The sequence below is a fragment of the Cyprinus carpio genome, chromosome B1 (genome assembly GCF_018340385.1).
Source record: "Cyprinus carpio isolate SPL01 chromosome B1, ASM1834038v1, whole genome shotgun sequence".
NCBI classification, from domain to species: Eukaryota; Metazoa; Chordata; class Actinopteri; order Cypriniformes; family Cyprinidae; genus Cyprinus; species Cyprinus carpio.
In genome coordinates, this window is record NC_056597.1 from 37,668,947 (window position 1) to 37,686,200 (window position 17,254).

A 17,254-nucleotide genomic window follows, 5' to 3' on the forward strand; every position below is an offset into this window, starting at 1 on the left:
GGAAAAGCACTGGATTTCCCCTTCAAACAGATGTCGGGTTGGTTGTTTAAACAGCTGTGCAATACTAAACGTATCAGCTGAATGATGGAAAACAAGAGATTCGTTCAATATTCCCCTTGACACAGTTGTGTAATTAATATAATCAGTGAAATATCTGTTCCACCCACACCAAGCACAAAAACAAGCGAGTCAGAGTGGAAACCGTAAAGAGGAAGACGACCTGAGATGCACACACACTCCAAACGTGCAGCGGTCTGAATCACTTTTAGCTGTTTGATCAGATTTTCAGAGCAGATCTCACACCTGAGTGAGCAGATACTGAGGAAAGGGCAAACTGAGCCTGGACTCGAGTGAACGGGAGATCTGCTTTCTAATCATTCAGAACGAGAGAAGAAAGCGCTGAGGTTTCACTTGAGCATGCTGCGGTTTGACTTCAGAGAGCAGGAAGAGCCCGAGCTGCTCTACAGAGAAGACAAAGCCCAAAGAGGGGACGCTTAAATATCAACTGCAGTATTTTTTGCTATTAATGTTTTTTTTTTTTTTGGCATTGTGACCTATATATATATTTCAATGTCTTTCAGCCAGAATTAACAGGGATTCTAGCACGGAACCCAAGAAATTCCCAAATAATTAAATGCAAGGGCACTGAATGTGTCCAAATGCACCCTAATACTAAATACTGACATATCGAATAATTAATGATTTTTAAAGGATGAGACATGACTGATCAAATCAAATCACAATGAAGCCTCGCGCTTCATTCAAACCACTATTATAAACTATGTATATTGTTATGAGTCTTGTATATAGATGCTTCTTCACCCAGAAACCTATCAATGACAACTGATCATCTTATTTTTAATCACTATAAAAGTGATGTGGAGACACAAACCTTTCACAGACGCACAACATGATGAATGATTATTTAACTTACTCATAATAATCAGCTGTTAAGAGCAACACAAATCACCTCAGCGCCAATAACTCGCTTAAACTGACACCTAGACGTGTAATAATACACACTTTAAGAGCACGAGTGTGTGGTTTCTGATGGTTTTTTACAGCGGAGTCGGTAGTTTGGTGTGTTGGGTTTGTTATTGTACGCTTGCACGTAATGAGCCGCTGTTAGCCTGAGCGCTAGTCATCATCAACATCCGCTTCCGCGCCTCACACACTCACGCGCACCGCGGCGCCTCTCAAGTACCTGTTATATGAAATAAAGCAGCTCCTGGCGAACATAATATCGTCAGATCTCGCTCACTCACATCCTCACTGACGGATCAGATCACTCACTCGTCTGCGGTCAGCCGGCCACCGGCCCATAATGCACTGCGCGCGAAACCCAGAGACTTCCGGTCTACAAGAAGAATCTCACTCCGTCATGAAGTCTTTCGATTCATTGTTTTGGAGAAAAAAAGAAGAAAAAAAAATTTAGCCATAATTTTGTATTAGCCAAAAATGCGTGCTTTTGGAGCCTCTTTGACAATAGACGCTTTTCATACTGAGCTTATATATATATTTTTTTTTTAATTATTGTTCCTCGATAAATAACATGTAACGTATACATTCATAAATGTACCTTCTTTAAAATAAAAGAATACCTTCTTTTTCTATTTTCATGAAAGATATCGACAAATATCTGATTTCTTTAAAGAACTCAACTTTATTTTTGTTCTTTATTTTATTAATTCTGTCTTCTTTCATTCAATATTTAATTTTTTTTTTTTTTGAGCTTGAAATTTATCTTTTTCTGTTCATTCATTCGGCTTTTTCTTTTCTTATTTATTTTCTATATAATAAAATGTAAAAAATAGGTGACCTATGAGCTATTAACATTATTCTTTAGGAACAATACCAAAAATATTTCCGAGAAAATGCAACAACAACAATGCAATTTTCAGCTATGATATAATATAATACCTTTAATCCATTTAATAAATAACCCTCTTAGGATATTTATTTTATTGTCTGAATGTTCTTTGTTGCTAAATAAATACAGTAACTTGTTCTAATTACTTTTCATTCATTGTTTTCTGCCTGCCCTTTTCTGTCTCATTTTATTCATTATTCTCATTCATTCAGTATTTTTTATGTATTTTCATTCATTCATTCAGCTCTTTTTCTCTATATTTCTTTCTATATAATGTCTGTCTGAACATATACAATTTTTAAAAATAGGTGTGCTCAGTGTTTATTGAAATATGATCTATAACTTTATTCTTTAAGAATGATACAAAAACATTTCTGAGAAAACGCAACAACAATACCGCTTTAATACTATATACATAATATAATATAACATAATAACCTCATTTCAGACTCATTGTTGATGAAAATCATTGATATTTTGGAGTTGATAATCTATGGCAGTTTGAAAGTACAAATGAAAGTAAATGAATTCAGAAAACAGGTTCACACACCCACTGAAGTGTATTCATACAGATTCCTAACATGACATTGTTTTTAAGCAGGACAGCTCAAGCACAGTGGCTTTTATACAGTACTGAATGTACAGTGAACAGCATCCAGTCAGACAGAGAACAGATGGCTTGTGGGAAATCAGAGCTGAATGTGTGTGTTGGCAGAGAAACAGCATGAATGAGTCCCAAATCACCCCCTACACCCTCATTCACTACTCCCTACACTACACTACTAATACAGCTCACTTGAAGGAGTGAATGAAAAGGAGTGAGTGAATCTGGACACTGAGTGCATTTTTAATATGTGACCCTGGACCAGAAAACCAGTCAGAAGGGTCAATTCTTTGAAATTGAGATTTATACATCATCTGCTGAATAAATAAGCTTTCCATCGATGTATGGTTTGTTAGGGGGACAATATTTGGATGAGATACAACTATTTGAAAATCTGGAATCTGAGGGTGCAAAAAAAAAAAAAAAAATAGAAAATCTCCTTTAAAGTTGTGCAAATGAAGTTCTAAGCAATGCATATTACTGATCAAAAATGAAGTTTTGATATACAGTACAGACCAAAAGTTTGGAAACATTACTATTTTTAATGTTTTTGAAAGAAGTTTCTTCTGCTCATCAAGCCTGCATTCATTTGATCAAAAATACAGAAAAAAAACAGTAATATTGTGAAATATTATTACAACTTAAAATAATAGTTTTTCTATTTGAATATACTTTAAAAAAAAATAATTTATTCCTGTGATGCAAAGCTGAATTTTCAGCATCATTACTCCAGCCTTCAGTGTCACATGTAACATCCAGTCTATCACATGATCATTTAGAAATCATTCTAATATTCTGATTTATTATGAGTGTTGGAAACAGTTCTGCTGTCTAATATATTTGATGAATAAAAGGTTAAAAAGAACTGCATTTATTCAAAATAAAAAAAAATTCTAATAATATATATTCTAATAATATATTTTCTTTACTATCACTTTTTATCAGTTTAACACATCCTTGCTGAATAAAAGTATTGATTTTATTTAAAAAAAAGAAAGAAAAAAAATTACTGACCCCAAATTACTGACCAGTAGTGTATATTGTTATTACAAAATATTTATATTTTAAAAACATAGCTTCTTTTTTTTTTTTTTTTTTTTTTTTTTTACTTTTTATTCATCAAAGTATCCTAAAAAAAGTAACACATGTTCTGAAAAAAATATTAAGCAGCAGAACTGTTTCCAACTTTGATAATGAATCATCATATTAGAATGATTTCTAAAGGATCATGTGATAATGATCCTAAAAATTCAGCTTTGCATCACAGAGATAAATGATAATTTAAAGTATAATACATTTAAAAACAATTATTTTAAATTGTAATAATATTTAAAAATATTTCATTTTTTTTCTGTATTTTTGATCAAATAAATGCAGGCTTGATGAGCAGAAGAAACTTCTTTCAAAAACATTAAAAATAGTAATGTTTCCAAACTTTTGGTCTGTACTGTATTTATGGTAGGAAATTTACTAAATATCTTCATGGAACATGATCTTTACTTAATATCCTACTGATTTTTGGCATAAAAGAAAACTTGATAATTTTGTCCCCGTACAGTGTATTACAAATATACCCGTGCTACTCAAGACTGGTTTTGTGCTCCACGTTTGACTCCGATTGGATTCGTCTGAAAGAAGAAAGTCATTTACACCTAGGATGCCTTAAGGGTGAGTGAAGCATGGGCTAAATCTCATTTTTAGGTGGACTAACCCTTTAAGGGTGTAGCTGGTGATTTGGGACGCAGCACACACACTCAGTCCAGCGGCCCCTGAAAGATGAGCCTGACGCTCTTCCTGTGGCGGGCGAGCGGCTTCATGCAGAAGGGGCAGGCGGGGCAGAGGCTGTGCGCGCGTTTGGCAGCAGCTGTCTGCTCCAGAAGGCAGCGGTGCGCTCCGAGCACACGTGTCCGCAGGGGCTGAAGGCATGCGTGGGGGGAGCGGTGTCCAGGTAGAAGCCTGACTCAAGGCCCAGCTTCAGCGGCACGTACAGGCCCCGGGTGTGGCACAGTGGGCACTCGCGCTCGCCCTGCTCCAGCCCCGCCTCCTCTCTGCTCTGAGACTCATCCTCCTCGGAGGAGCCCCTCCAGCCGTGCTGTCCGTGCACGTGGCCACAGGTCAGGTAGGCCCAGGGCTGGTGTTCGGGGCTGGAGGAGCGCTCCTGGCTGGGGAAGGTCAGAGTGTGCAGGCCCGCGGGACACTGGGGGCGCACCGCGTTCAGCTCCCGCCACAGCACCTCCAGCTGTTTAGGGGTCGGCGTGCGTGACAGACCCTCCGCTGAACGCCACAGCAGAGTCGCACCGCACAGGTCGATTAAAGTGCCATCCACCAGCTCGTGACACTCATTCCACACCTACAGAGAGAGAGAGAAACAGAACAACAGGGTTCGTAATTAGTGGCACTGATCACTTCACTATTACTTATAGATATTAAAATAAATGGCCTCAAAATAAATGATGGTCAAAACCATTTTACTTCGTATCATTGAATACTGATGGAGCAACATGATCTGTGCAAAAAGAAATGGTAACAGAAGTTTGTTTTGGTTGAAAATCACATTAAAATTATTCAAACTAAATGCTCACTTATTGATGTTTTATATTTTATATAAAAATAAAATAAAATAAAGCATTTAGCAATAAAAATATTTTTCATTATATGCATTTTTTATGCATTTAAATTCTTTTAAAATAGAAAATTACTATTCCTAAAACATATTGATTTGAACAAACCCTGTTTGCAACTACAGTCCCTCAGCATTTTTTTTTTTTTGTGTGTGTGTGTTTTAGGCAACATTTTTTTTAGAATGGTCTCAAAAAATATGATGATCAAAAAATATTATTTCATGTATTCATTTTATTGAATGTTGGAGCAAAATATTATTTATATAGATTTTATGTAAAATATATTTTAAAATAAAAAATAAAAAATAAATATATATAAAATAAAAAAAATAATCATATTAATATTTAATATATTTAATATATTCACAAAAATTATATCATATCATTAACAATTATATCATTAACAACAAGACCAGCATTTGGAACTGACACAATGGAAAACAGCCACTTCTGCTGATTATCAAAGCAGGATCATCATAAAACAGGCAGATATTGAGTGATTAATGTGTCTGGTTAATATAACCATCTACAGGTAGTTTCTTTCACATGAGTTATCAGAAGTTCAATCTGCACTGACTCTGAGCGTCCAGTAGATGATGCTCTCATCTACACGACCTCCGTCTCAGCTCTGCATGAGACAGTAATGTACAGTGAGTACACACAGAGTCAGAATGAAACCACATCCACTATTTAGAGAGCGCAGACTATGCACCTCAGGTCTGCCGTCTCAGCCAGGACACACAAATCCAGCCCACCATTGCCAAACCACGGGCCAGATAGACACCAAAAACACCGCCAACATACAGATGAGTTTACACAGGTGTGCCTTCAGAAATACTGCTTTAAAACACAATTCACTGCACAAAACTAGAGTTAACACGACAGGGTTATTAAAAGATAAATCTCACGAAAACAGTAGTGGTTTTTATATATAGAAATAATGCCACAATGCACAAAAAATCCTAAATAAGAAGAAAATGTGATTATTCCAGTTAACTAAAATTTAAAGTAAAATAAACGATAACTGATCTAAACTAAAATAAAAATTTAGAAAAATTTATAAAAAAAATATATATATATATATTCGGCTACTTAACGTTTCTTCTCAAAACTTTAAAAGTAAAATAAAAACTATATAAACATAAATAAAAACTAATAAAAATGACCAAAACACTAACAAGATCAATAAAACTTTAAAGTCATTTATTAAAAAAATCTATAAAAAAAACTACAATATATCTAAAATAACACTGAAAAAAGGTAGATATATATATTATAAAATTTTATCTTGAACAACAACCAAAACTAAAACTAACAAAAAATCTATATAAAAAACATAAAAAACTATTTAAAAAATGGCAAACGCAGCAAGATTACTGAAAAATTAACAGAAATGCAAGTGAAAACAATAATATATTAAAATTCTAATGTATAAAAACTACAATAGTTTATGAATGATACTAAAATAAACAATGAAATGGCAATTTTCTTTAACTTAAATGAGGCATTAATCCTTCTTTTGATTTTTCGATCTAATATAGATTCAGCCTCGCTAAGACACTTTCTGAGTTATAAAACTCAACAGATATTGAGAAACACATATCTGAGAGGAACTGGTTTAGAGGTTTTCAGATTTGCAGTTGTTTACCAGCCACAGTCATTTCATAACCTCTCGTTCTCACACACTGTGCATCCAGAGTGAAAAGAGGTTACAGACAGGGCTTCTGACACCATGGAGACCAGATCTGAACAACACAACAAACTGTGCAGTCGGGTGGGAGTCATATCACGCACAACACACACAGACACAACAGCTACATGCTGAGTCAGTCCCTGATTGAAAAGATACACAAATATACAAATTCTTCTTCACACTGCAAACTGTGAGGGTTTGTGTGATTCCAGATAAGGACAGTGGGAATTGTCAAGCATTAATTCGAGTATTTACCAACACATGATCAGAGTTGTCATGGCAAAGCTGGGAAACAAGGAAATGTCACCCTTATGTTTATCTGTGCGTTACAGAGATGTCGCCATGGCAAAGTTTTGACCTCGTTTTGGAGGATTTCATCAAGCCTCGGCCATTCTTTGATCTAAATTTGGTGGGTGTGTTAAAAATGCAAGTCTATTACAGTCTAATGTCAGTTCTCACCAGTTTTCCGGGTTTCTGAGCAGACCGGGTCTCTCGGGGCATGAAGACGTTGCCGCAGACTGAGATCTCTCTCCAGGAGCCTGCTTTGGACTCGCAGGTGAAGCCGTGCTGTGGTCGCATCACTAATATGCCGTTGGTGGTCAGGCCGTCCATCTGGCTGTCAGCGCACCACCATTTCGCCGCTTGCTCCTGAGGACAGAGGGAAAACCAGTCCATTCGTTTGTTGATTCACCGGGTTCTGATTTATTCTTTCGCTCATTCATTCACTGATTCATTTGGTCATTATCCAGTCATCATTTGTTCACTCAAGTCATTTATCGATTCACTCATTCTCTCAATTCATTCACCAATTCATTTGTTTGCTCACTTCATTCACTGTTCATTAATTCATTCATTTTATTCACTGGTTCATTTGCTCACTTAATTCACCTATTCATTAATTCGCTCCACTTCTCATTCACCGATTCATTCATTTGCTTCGTTCATTCATTAATTCGCTAACTTTCATTCATTGCTTCATTCATTTGCTCACTTCGTTCACTGATTCATTCATTCGCTTAATTCATTCACTGATAAAATTTGCTTACTTTATTTACTGATTTATTCTTTTGCTCACTTCTTTCACTGATTCATTCATCCTTTAACAGATTCATTCATTCTTTTATTTATTTGCTCACTTCATTTACTAATTAATTTCTTCCCTCAGTTCATCCAGCAATCAATTTGTTCACTCAAATCATTCATTGATTCACTCATTCCCTCAGTTCATTCACCAAATTCATTTGTTTGCTCACTTCATTCATTGATTCATTCATTCATTCACTTCATTCACTGATTCATTCACTCACTTCATTCACAGATGCATTCATTTGCTCACTGATTTATTCATTTGCTCACCTTGTTCACTGATTCATTAATTTGCTCACTTCATTCACTGATTCATTCATTCGCTCAATTCGTTCACTGATTCATTCATTCACTCACTTTATTCACTGATTCACTAATTCGCTCACTTCGTTCACTGATTCATTTATTTGCTCAATTCGTTCACTGATTCATTAATTCGCTCATTTTATTCACTGATTCATTCATTCGCTCACTTCGTTCACTGATTGATTTGCTCACTTTTTTCACTGATTCATTCATTCACTGATGCATTCATTCACCAATTCATTAATTCGCTCACTTCGTTCAGTGATTCATTCATTCGCTCACTTCGTTCAGTGATTCATTCATTCATTCACTGATTCATTCGTTCACTGATTTATTCTTTCATTCACTTCGTTCACTGATTTATTCTTTCACTCACTTCATTCACTGATTCATTCGTTCATTAAAAGATTCATTCATTCTCTCATTCGTTTGCTCACTTAATTTACTGATTAATTTCTTCCCATCAGTTCATCCAACAATTAATTTGTTCAATCAATTCATTTATCGATTCACTCATTCCCTCAATTTATTCACCAATTCATTCATTCATACACACCGACTACCATTTCAATGTTTGGGGTCAGTAAGATTTTAGTTTTTAAATAAATTTATACTTTTATTAATCAAGGATGCATTAAATTGATCAAAAGTGGCAGTAAACACATTTATCATCTTAACACACTTTTTAAAAAAATCCTGAGAAAAATGATCACCATTTTTTTTTTAAATATGAAGCGGCACAACTGTTTTCAACATTGATAATAATCAGAAATGTTTCTTGAGCAACAAATCAGCATATTAGAATAATTTCTGAAGATCACGTGACACTGAAGAGTAATGCTGAAATTCAGCTTTGATCACAGCAATTAGTTACATTTTGAAATTATAATATTTTAAACAAGTTTATTTCAAATTATAATAATATTTCATAATTATAGTTTTTAACTGTATTTTTGATCAAATATATGCAGCCTTAGTGAGCAGAAGATACTTCTTTCAAAAACAATACAAACTTTTACTGACCGTAAACTTTCGAACGGCAGTGTAGTTCACTCGCGTCATGAATTATTTAATTCACTCACTCACTTGTTCATTTCCAGCCTCTCCAGGATGAGTGACAGTGGACAGATGAACACATGAAAGCATCGTGGAACGGATGGATGGAGGGATGAGTAGGAAAGACTGTTAGAGAGAAGAGAGTTTGTGTCGGAGGAGTGTGTTTGACCCACCCCCAGGAAGATGCTTTTGGACGAGTCGAAGCCGGCGGCGTAGATGCGCGCGGTGTACGGCGGCGCTCTCTGACACACGATCCGACACGCGAATCGCGATATAGTGCTCTGAGACGACAGCGTGCCGCTTTTGCCTTGACAACCAGGCACCGTGTCCAACACCACGAAATCAATGGGGCCTTCAGTGGACCGGCCGATCTGCAAAAGAAAGAGGGTTTCTGCAATGATTAAGTGGAAATTGTGTGGGAATCTCTAATCTGAGACACACAGCGTAAAAACAGATTGACATGAATGAAAGAGATGAAGAACGTTCAGTGTTTAGAGAGTGTTTATATTGCACCACTAACTGTGCAGTTTATTTATATGCACTTTCTGCATAAAGTAGTAATGCACCAAAATTTCCACAACTGAAAATGTATTTTTGGTTTTTGGAGGGCATTGATAATATCAATCTATCTCCATTTTTGATTAACCGAGACCTTTTAGTCTGTGCCGTTTTTAGTTGATTCTGTCCATTTTATCACACAATTCAAACAATAAATGTGGTTTTGATGCTCTTTAACATTGCGTGACCGGTCGCTGTAGTGCCTCATTTCAAGCGGCACATGAAGCGATCATCTCTTCTTCTTTAATACTAGATATAGCTCAAAATAAACATGAATGAACATCAGAAGGTGTTGAGATTTCAACTTATTGAAATGTATCAACTACGGAAAGAGGGAAGTTGTGGCCTAATGGTTAGAGAGTTTGACTCCTAACCCTAAGATTGTGGGTTCGAGTCTCGGGCCGGCAATACCACGACTGAGGTGCCCTTGAGCAAGGCACCGAACCCCCAACTGCTCCCCGGGCGCCGCAGCATAAATCGCTGCCCACTGCACCGGGTGATTGTTCACGGTCGGTGTGTGTGTGTTCACTGCTGTGTGTGTGCACTTTGGATGGGTTAAATGCAGAGCACGAATTCTGAGTATGGGTGACTATACTTGGCTGTATGTCACTTAAAAGAAATGTAAAAAAAGAGAGGGGAGATGTGAGTAAGACAGCTTGTAAACATTATATTTACCTCAAGAAAGCCATTCAATGTCCATAAAATTCATCAGATAAAAATTTATTTTCGGTTTCTGCTAATTTTGTTAATTTTGGTTTTGGTGTTGCATTTCAGTGCCTCACTGGTTTAAAGGATGCAAACCAGATCCAAGTACAAATGCACCCACTAAATCTGTTCACAATTCAAACACACCTGAAGAAACATAAACATACCTGAAACATGTCGGTGGTGCTGTCATGTGCATACTCCACGACTACCGTCTGCGCCCTGGACACCGTATACGACACGCTATGCTGGCTTTTGTTGCTGATGGCCTGAAGAAACACCACATGCATACCAGAACCCTCGTCAAGAGCATAATATTATTCATAATATTTACATCAGTCAAATCAACTTACAGTTCATTTATCATATTCCGACATGCAGAAGTAACAGATGCAATGAAATGTGAGGGTGAAGTCACTCTGGATAAACTTATGGCATGCTACACATGATTTAGGTGCGACGAATGTTAAGAAAACCAGCTCACATTTAAACACTCGGCTTGTGCAGAAGCCCTTAAAAATTCAATGCAACACGTAAATGAGCAATAAAGGCTTTTAAAGATGTATAAAAATGATTATCGGGAAAATGGGCATGTACCTTGGCGGTGTGTGGACTGCATGCACTGTGGACGGTGCTGGGTTTGACTCCATTGGCTTTGGGTCTCTTAAACAGAGCGAAACGACTCCTTCTTCTGCCCCGGTCTCCGTTCGGTAGGGAGCCGTTGTAGCTGTGGAAACAAAACGTTAGTACACAATGCTGCATTAGTAAGATCATAAATGTAAATCTGATTGAGAAAGAGGAGTCATTCTTACCCAAGGATGATGAGCTCTCCGTATTTGATGGGTTTGGAAGAGCTCAGAAGCTCCTGTTCAGGGGCCAACATCACTCTGGTCTACAGCTCAAACCCTTCCTGTGAAATATTTCTCTGTCTTCCCTTCTTGATCTTGCTTCCTCAATGCTCCACCATCACGGTCTCACCATAAGACATCTGCAAACGAAAAACACAACAAAGCAGGTTACACTAATCTGTGGCACTAAACGAATGACTAAGCGACAGATGCCTCTGATCATGTCTGCGATCTAGTGCTTAGGTTGCTCTCCTCCTACCATACGCCTCTGAAAGCAGCACAAAATCTAAAGCCTCGGATGTTAGTCTTATTCCCAACTGTAGGGTGGCGCCACTGAGACTATAGTGCAAAAAAAACCTGCAACAAACAAATAGAAATTATAAAAAGGGAATATTACCCAGAAAAGACAATAACGCAAGCACAAGCAAGCAAGTAATGAAATAAGATGAAGGAGATCATCTCCAAATATCACTGAGATGGTTTCACTTCCTTTCAGTGTGGGTTGGCATCAGTTCTGTTTTGCTCTGTCAGGGTCAAGCGGTCACGAAAAGTTGGCGCTGGCACGCGATGAAACCACAAACATAAAAATAGCAGGTGACAGACATCGCTGTTTCCAACACACACAGAAAACATCAACAACTCTCGCAGCCAAAAATGACAGAACTTTAATCTCTCATGTGCATGAACAGAGATAAACAAGTGCAAAACAAAAAAACACACATCCACATAAATGCAAAATCAAGACATAAATAAAAATACAACAAAAAACTAGAAAAAACAACCAATAAATAAATGTATAAAGCAACGCACACAAGTACAATTCTACAAAATGGCACCAGTTCCAAGCAACAAACAAAACAAAAACAAACATAAATGAATGTGCAAGTGACAAAGTGAAAGTGAAGTGACATACAGCCAAGTATGGTGACCCATACTCAGAATTCGTGCTCTGCATTTAACGCATCCAAAGTGCACACACACAGCAGTGAACACACACACACACACATCAGTGAACACACACCCGGAGCAGCCATTTATGCTGCGGCGCCCGGGGAGCAGTTGGGGGTCGGGTGCCTTGCTCAAGGGCACCTCAGTCGTGGTATTGCCGGCCCGAGACTCAAACCCACAACCTTAGGGTTAGGAGTTAAACTCTCTAACCACTAGGCCACAACTTCCAAACACACCAGCACGAAGTGCAAAGCAACAAACGAAACAAGAAATGTGAACAAAAATATAAAGCAGCAAACATGCACAAATTAACCAAGAAACAAAACATCAAACAACAAAACAACAAAGTGTAGATAAAAATTTGATGCTATTTATACTTTATACTGGCAGATACATACTATTTGCACCTCAGTATTGTTGTTCATTAATAGGATGCAATAATAACAGATTGTAAATGATTATATTTATTAAAATTATAAATACTTTTATCATTATTAAACACTCGTTAGGCACTTTACTTCCACTTTTAGAACATTTTCTTATTTTTTATTGAAAAAAAATTCTAATGTGATGGGAAAAGTGAGAAGAACGAGCTCTGCAAAAGCCAGACTGGTATACGATCAACCGCATTACAAGCTAGTTCTCCACGCACAACACATTACTGCCTACACCACTGAAGCAGATATTCACACGCTCGTATTTAAAGGGGTCATATGATGAGATTTAAATTTTTCCTTTCTCTTTGGAGTGTTACAAGCTCTTGGTGAATAAAGAAGATCTGTAAAGTTGCAAAGACTAAAGTCTCAAATCCAAAGAGATATTCTTTATAAATTTTAAGATTTGTCCACGCCCCCCTGAAACAGCTCGTTCTAACACGCCCTCACATCTCTACGTCAGTATGTGGGAAGATTTGCATAACGCCACCCAAATGTTCACGCAAAGAAAGAAGATGTACCTTTTATTCTCGCTGTTGCCGGCAGCGCTATTTAATGGAGAAGCTGTGTGTTTCATTTTGAAAGTGAAACTACTTTGTTTGGCCTTCCAAAAGAGGACGATATACGCTTCGTCATGCCTTGAGTTGATCCGTGCTGGTCGCGGAGGAAGTACATCAACTTTGCACGTTGACGAAGCGGAGTCCAGCCCGGGGTCGTCACATGTGGTTGCTGTAACCCCCGGACGCTCCTTCGTCGAATCCGCCGGCCGTTCCTCATTATAGCCGCTGTCTGCCGCTCACTCAAGCCGCGGGCCGTTCCTTAATCTTTGCAGGGACAGTCTGGCGCTTCTGAGTCACGGTATGTAGTTTACATATATAAAGGATTAGCCGCTGTTGATTCAAATGTGAATTTTGAGCAGTGTAGAGTAGCACTTGTTGTTTTCGTTTCTCAGATCACAGATGCAGACATGGTTTTAACGTGGCGCGATGCAACGCAACGCGTAAAAGGACAGTATAATGTCATTATAATCAGTCATTATGTCCCCACTGGATGCAACTACTGCCTCGTTTGTACTGGGTTTTATTGTTTTTGTCCTATCATGCCTGTGTTCTGACTGGGACACTTCATAACAGTATATGTTGAGGGGCGAAACATTTCCGTCAGATGCTTAAAACATTCGGCCAATCACAACGCGCTGGATAGCTGGCCAATCACAGCACACCTCGTTTTTCAGAGCGATGAGCTTTGTAAAAATCGATGTGTTTCAGAAGGCGGGGCATAGAGGAGAAACAATAATATACAGTATGTGGAAAATAATGTGCTTTTTTAACCTTAAACCGCATAAACACATTTCATTACACCAAATACACAAAATAATGTTCTTTTTAGCAGCATAATACAACCCCTTTAACCTGTTGTATTTAATGGAGGGCGGAACTACAGTAGATTTGCACTTAGTAATAGATACTCTGAATAATCTTGTTTTCCATTTGCATTAACATTATATTTATTACCACACTGGCATATAATTTTAATTAAAGGTGCAATGTGTAATATTTACAACGATCTATATACATAAATGCAATATAATATACATAACTATGTTTTCAGAGGTGTATAAAGACCTTACTTAATGAACAGTTATGTTTTTATTTCCTTAGTCTGAGCAATTTCTATCTACATACATCGCGGGTCCCCTTACATGGAAGTCACCACCATGTTTCTACAGTAGCCCTAAACAGACAAACTGCTCTACAGAGCGCGTTTCGTCACTTTGTTGTTCTTGCGAATAAAACACTGACACAATGATGAACAAGTACATTATCATTCGCAATAGCATCGATTGATTGAATAATTAAGTAAATATAATTCCTTGATTTACCTTTGTAAAGAAATCTCATTGCTCTCTGCTAAATCTTAGCGGCCGATGACATCGAATTGCAACCTGTGTCGGCTCACCGTAGTGGTTCCCAAACACATTCCTGGAGGCCCCCCAACACTACAGGTTTTCCATGTCTCCTCAATCAAACACACCTGATTCAGATCATCAACTCATTAGTTGAGAGTCCAGGACCTGAAATGGGTGTGTCAGACAAAGGAGAGATGCAAAATGTGCAGTGTTGGGGGGCCTCCAGGAATGAGGTTCGGAACCACTAAGGGAGGGGTGAGCGGGGGACTGAGCCATTGGTTGCAATACGCAACCTCACCACTAGATGCCGCTAAAATTTACACACTGCACCTTTAAGTAAAATGCACTTTATTTAGATCCCCCCAGGAAACAAGACTAAATATCGTTTTCCCTATTATTTTCTTATTTAGAATTTAAGTATTGTTCTATTTTTTTTTATATATTTGTACTTGAAATAAGAAAAAAATACTTAGTAAGAAAAGCATTTTTGCAGTGTGCATGAATGAATTAAGTATTTAAACATCGCTTGCACTTTAAAAAGGGGGAGGAGACTGAAAGAAACTTTGGGTTTACCGAAGAGAACCTGCTCCCAACCAGGTGAGGTTCATAGAGTAAGTTACAAACAAATGCAGGTGCAAAGGAACAGACAAACTATGATAAGCGTAAAGTAACAAACAAAAAACAGCAGAACTCAACAAAGTGGAACAAACAAAACAAATAAACACATAAAGTGGCAAACATACACATGGATAAATTAACCAACAAACACAACTCCAAATCAACACACACACACACACACACACACACACACACACACACACACACACACACGCACACACACACACACACACACACACACACACACACACACACACACACACACACACACACACACACACACACACAGAACACAACACACACACACACACACACACACAACACACACACACACACGCAACACACACACACACACAAACACACACACACACACACAGTGTAAACCAAAACACACACCAAAACTCAACAAACTGCAAAGCAACAAAAAACAAGAAACAAATAAAAATATAAAACAGCAGCAAACAAACCAGCATAAACACAGCTGCAAAATATAAAAAGATTACAAACCAACAAATGTAAATAAGCAAAAAAAAAAAAACAGGGACAAGGACAAATCTACAAACAAAATAATCTAACATAACAACAAACAAACAAACACAAAACAAACAAACACATTCAACATGTTGTTGAATCGGGCAAACAACTGCCGACGAGTGGAACACACCAAACAAACAAGCCCGACCGTCGGCTTGGTGTGTCCCGGCCTTAACAAAAACATCAACACAAGCACAAAATCCATAGAGAAAACTACTTTGTATACTGCAGAAGTGTAATGCATCGGTGCATGAATTTTATTATTTTTTTTTTTTAGCAATTGCATGTCTAACAACAACACACCTGTGTGCATACGTGCAAACCTTCAGCCGCTTGCTGTCTTTCCTGTGGGTCTGTATGAATGACCCAGAGAGAGCTCTCTTAAACAAGACAGATATCTGATCCGGGCTTGAAGCACTTAATCATCTGATGACAGGACGGGCATGGTGTGATAATCTCCTTACCCCATTCTGCCTGACACACACACACACGACACTGACATAGACACACACACACACACACACACCACACCACATTCACACACACACACACACACACACACACAGACACACACACACACACACACACACACACACACACACACACACACAGACACACACACACACACACAGACAGACACACAGACAGACACACACACACACACACACACATACATACACAAAGCCAGATATGTTTCTTAAGGACAGATACTGTCAGCCCTAAGGGTAGCGTGTGTGTGTGTGTGTGTGTGTGTGTGTCACATTTGTGCCAGACGTTTACTCAGAATACAGAAGAAATTTGCACTCTTGCCAGCTGGCTACAACACAGCGCAGCGTTTCCACGGCGACCCAGTATACACTGAGTGATGCAGGGCACACACCTCACTGAGTTTACGCTCTTTAAAGTATGCAAGGGAACATTTGCAAATGATGAGCTGTGATTTATGAGCTATTTATGAGGATTGAAACACATGTCTACATACAAGTGGCATGTTTAGCTCAGATTTCTGGGGTGGTGAGGCGTAATGGATAAAGATAAACGTAGTTGCTTGGGGAGGGGGGTTCAGGCTGGTTGCTAGGGTGTTGCTAAGGTGTTATGTAATCATCCACCAGGTGAAAATCCCTAAGTCTGATCACTTATAAAAGTAATTGCAAGTAATGATAGAGCGACATTTATATGGGGTTTAATTTGAAAGCAACTAAATGTCTACGAACTAGTGCTGTCAAACGATTAATCGCCATTAATCATATGCAAAATAAAAGTTTTTTACATAATATATGTATGTGCGCCGTGTATATATATATATATATATATATATATTTATATATATATATATATATATATATATATATATATACATACATAATGATTTTTTTTTTTTTTTAAGAATATTATGTGTTTTTTTATTAAATATATTTATTTGCAATATAAATTATGAGAATATAAATATAGACGTGTAAATAC

At 37.6% G+C, this 17,254-nt stretch overlaps 2 protein-coding genes across 2 annotated transcripts in view; one reads left to right on the forward strand and one right to left on the reverse strand.

The window, feature by feature from the left end:
- LOC122135992 (lipopolysaccharide-induced tumor necrosis factor-alpha factor homolog) overlaps window positions 1-17,254 on the forward strand; it is a 613,569-nt gene that overhangs the window by 276,432 nt on the left and 319,883 nt on the right. The window lies entirely within an intron of this gene.
- Window positions 3,894-16,213, reverse strand: peli1a (pellino E3 ubiquitin protein ligase 1a). Its single transcript, XM_019111311.2, is given in 8 exon segments — window positions 3,894-4,326; window positions 4,329-4,824; window positions 7,248-7,436; window positions 9,410-9,607; window positions 10,667-10,768; window positions 11,097-11,226; window positions 11,312-11,487; window positions 16,094-16,213. Coding segments are annotated over 7 exon segments (1,284 nt in total). The 5' UTR covers window positions 11,383-11,487; window positions 16,094-16,213; the 3' UTR covers window positions 3,894-4,228.